At 44.4% G+C, this 3,630-nt stretch overlaps 1 protein-coding gene across 1 annotated transcript; it reads right to left on the bottom strand.

Moving 5' to 3' along the window:
• Window positions 1–2,762: 2,762 nt before the first annotated feature.
• LOC104464239 (G-protein coupled receptor 6-like) lies at window positions 2,763–3,625 on the bottom strand (the record flags this gene model as incomplete). The annotated part of the gene is given in 2 exon segments (XM_010076887.1): window positions 2,763–3,269; window positions 3,272–3,625. Coding segments are annotated over 2 exon segments (861 nt in total), but the record flags the coding sequence as incomplete, so codon positions are not given.
• Window positions 3,626–3,630: the final 5 nt, after the last annotated feature.

Genomic DNA, 3,630 nt, shown 5'->3' with positions numbered 1-3,630 from the left:
CATTTTTAACAGGACTGACCCATCTTTGTTTTGTAGACACAGTAAATCACTGGGGAAAGTGCTAAACTGAAAAGGTGGCCATATAGTAAAAAAAACAAAATAAAAAAACCCAAAAAAACCCCAAACCAAAACAACAACAACAACAAAAAAACCCCATGTTGGGCTAAAAGTGGAAATGTAACTCACCTAATGATTTAAATAACTATAAGCCTTTTTTCACTCCTGGATTAAGTGGTTTATTACTGAAGTAGGATTCTATCCATCTAAGTTTTCTATATCTGATTTTTGTACAGGTTGTTACTGCTTAATGAACTCATGGTGAAAATCCTTGATGCCCAGTTCCTGACAGAGTTAATGGAGGGAGGTGGGCATCAGTATGGTCTCTTTAAGATTCTGTCTCCCTAATTTCAGGGTCTAAAAGTATACACAAGAAATTGCCTCTAGAAGCTTTTAGAGTTTTTAGAGCCAAAACTGGTCTTCAGAGCCTGCACAGGGCTCCCAGAGCCTGCTCAGATCCTACTCAGCATCTCACACCTGGGTGCATGTTCAGTGCCAGGGTGTGAGGAACTGCATCCCAGCATGAGGATGTAAAGGAACCAACGGCAACCCTACCCTGCAGTTTTACCATGGTCCACACAAGAATGATGTGAGATCACACAAGATTTATGAGATACAACCTAGCAGATGGCAAGTTTTCCAGTTTTACTGGAAAGTTTTTTACCAGATATCACCAGTCCAGGGCACCCGCTGGTCTCTTCTCCCAGCAGTTACTACTGCGGGTGATGCAGCCTCTTTGGCTGAGTCTTTACAGGTTACTAGAGCAGGGCCAGGATGCTCCAGCCAGCAGTTTGGTCCCTGGCTTTGCAGGGGGAGAGGAGCTCAGGTGTGCTCTATTCCACCCAGCTGCAGGGCTAGAGGGCAGGCCTTGCCCTCTTTTATTTGCTAGCTTAGATGTAGCATATGAGATGAGAACTTAAAAGAGGGGGAAAAATAATCTTTCTCACTAGCAACTTTAGAGTTCTTAGTCCCAGCGGCATTTTGACCTATCTTAAGAACTGGTTTAAATCATATTTGTAACATCACTGTGACAGCGATCTGATGAACCGCATGCCTTAAGGTATTGATCAATTACCACATCATGTTGGTGATTTTTAGAATTGACAAAAATAATGAGGCTAGCAGAGTCTGGAATATTTAAAAAAAAAAAACCAAAAAAACCCCAACTTTGTACTATCAAAGAGTTTTCATAATACGTGGACTCATATAGATACAGCATTACTTGCTGAGGCTTGTTGGATCCTTGTGGCCCCAGCTGCTCCAGCAGGCAAATGCTTGATACATTGCCCAGTCATAAACTGAGAAACACATTAGTCCGAACTTTTTACATGGTACTATGCACATAAGAGTGATCTCTTTCATCCTGTAAATAGAAATTGAAATTATACTGATAAACTGTAACATAACCAGGATGTAAATGTAGCGTATCTACAAATAAATAAGCAGCAACGCTGCTTGTGAAACCTGCTGGGTGTGTTATTGCTCTAAATAAATCAGTCGTCGGTGAATTTGAACCTGAGTGAAGAAGTGTTTCTGAACTCTGAACAACATTGGCCTCTGATGGGCTCTCTGAAGCCACTAAGCTGAGGCATTATCAGAAAACTATATGCTGCTCTGAGACAGGCAGACAGCAAAGATGCACTTAAATGATTTTTCTACATCACACAGTCCAAAAAAAGGAGGGGGAGAAACAAATTGGATTCCCCTCAGAACTGTGGATGATAAGGAAAGTCAATTTATTGTGGCATTTTATAGGCTTTTGGGAAAGAAGACTGACCTTCTTTCTTTTTTTCCTTTTTCCCCTACAGTGTTAGACTAAAAGAGGAAAAAAAGACCCCAGCTTAGAGTCCGATTTTTCCTCACAGCTTGATAACTTTTTAATGGAATATTATCATAACGGGCTAACTTACAACTTGAAGATGAAAGCTACTGGAAACCTGGCAAATAACTGTAATTAGCAGCCCATTTGACTGAGCTTTTAGTTTCTTTGGTTGCTGGAGAATAAAAAGGAGTTTGTGCTCTTCCATACTCTCTCTTTGCCAGACTAAAGAAGAGAACAAACAAACAAGCAAGCAGGAAGGTGCCTTTCTTGGTGCAGTATTTCATCTCCATAGTGAATGATGATCTCTTTAGGCAGAATTACATGGGGAGCTTTCAAAAGTAAACAAAGGGACTTTGCTCAACTGGCAAATGTGCCAGGTCTCTTATTTCTAAAAGCATCTAAACACACGTACTTATATTACATCTTAAATGTTTTTATTTGTATACAAAATGTTATAATTTATCAATTTTGTGCAGCAAAGTATAGACATACATACATACATATATACAAACATACTCCCCCCAACACACACACATATAAATACAACACAAATACCACTTTCTTTCTCTCTGCCCTTCAGAAAGGCAACACTGTTTTGGCAGATCAGCAGCTAGAAATAAGGTGCTATAATTAAGCGGTATCGGAATGTCTTCACTTTACAAATGTGATGTGCAAATTTATATACAACCACTTTTTTTTTTCCCCCACAGAACCCAAAATTCCATACCCGGAACCACTCTCAGAGATACAAACATGTATAAAGTGCTAATACTTAAGCATGTTTCCAACGACTTCACAACGTAGTTTGAAATTTAGAACAGGCACTGTAATAGTTCGCTGGGTAGATTGTCACTTGGTGCAGTACGACACAGAGAAAAGTCACTCAGACATCGCTGGGGGACCGGGAGCGAAAGGACACTTTAAACTGAAAGCAGCCGCAGAAGAGCATCCACATGGACCTCTGGATCTCCTGGTTCCTGTAGGCGTAAATGATGGGGTTGATCATGGAGTTGTAAGTAGCGGGTAGAAGCGTGGCATATGTGTAGACGGAAGGGTACTCGGGGTCCCCCACTACACAGTAGATGGCAAAAGGCAGCCAGCTGGCCCCAAAAGTCCCAAGGATTATAGCGAGGGTCGAGACTCCCTTTTTGGTGGCAACATAGTGTGAAGCAGTCAGAAAGTGCTGCTGGAGGGCAATCTGGTGGGCATGCCTGCAAATGATCTTGCAGATCTCGATGTAGAGATGGAGCATGATGAGGAAGATGAGAAAGAAAGAGGTGGACAGCAGCGTCACGTTGCTCTTGGTCAAGGGCCTGACGACGCTGCAGGCGGTGCGGTCGCGGAGGCAGTTCCAGCCCAGGACGGGCAGCAGCCCCAGGCAGAGCTTTTTTTGGCCCCCGCCAGCATGGTGTGGATGCAGAGCACCGTCCTCTCCGAGTAGTAGGTGAGGGCGTTGTAAAGGGAGAGGTAGCGATCAACCGTGATGGCCAGCAGGCTACTCACCGAGGCGGCGAAGGAGGCGACGAGGAAGCCCACCGTGAGCAGGCTGACTGTCTCGGAGCGGATCACGTACTGGAAAACGAAGTTGAGGATGAGACCGAGCCCGGCCAGGAGGTCGGCCGTGGCCAGGCTGCCCACCAACACGAACATGGGGGTGCGCAGGGCGGGCGAGTAGCAGATGATGGCCACCACCAGCGCGTTCTCGCAGGCGATGGCGGTGCCGGACACGCACAGCATCACGTCCCAGGGAT

This window comes from Pterocles gutturalis, unplaced genomic scaffold, assembly GCF_000699245.1.
Source record: "Pterocles gutturalis isolate BGI_N339 unplaced genomic scaffold, ASM69924v1 scaffold8108, whole genome shotgun sequence".
Taxonomy (NCBI): Eukaryota; Metazoa; Chordata; class Aves; order Pterocliformes; family Pteroclidae; genus Pterocles; species Pterocles gutturalis.
The sequence above is the reverse complement of the archived record's forward strand: the minus strand, read 5'-3'. Positions and strand labels throughout refer to the sequence as shown.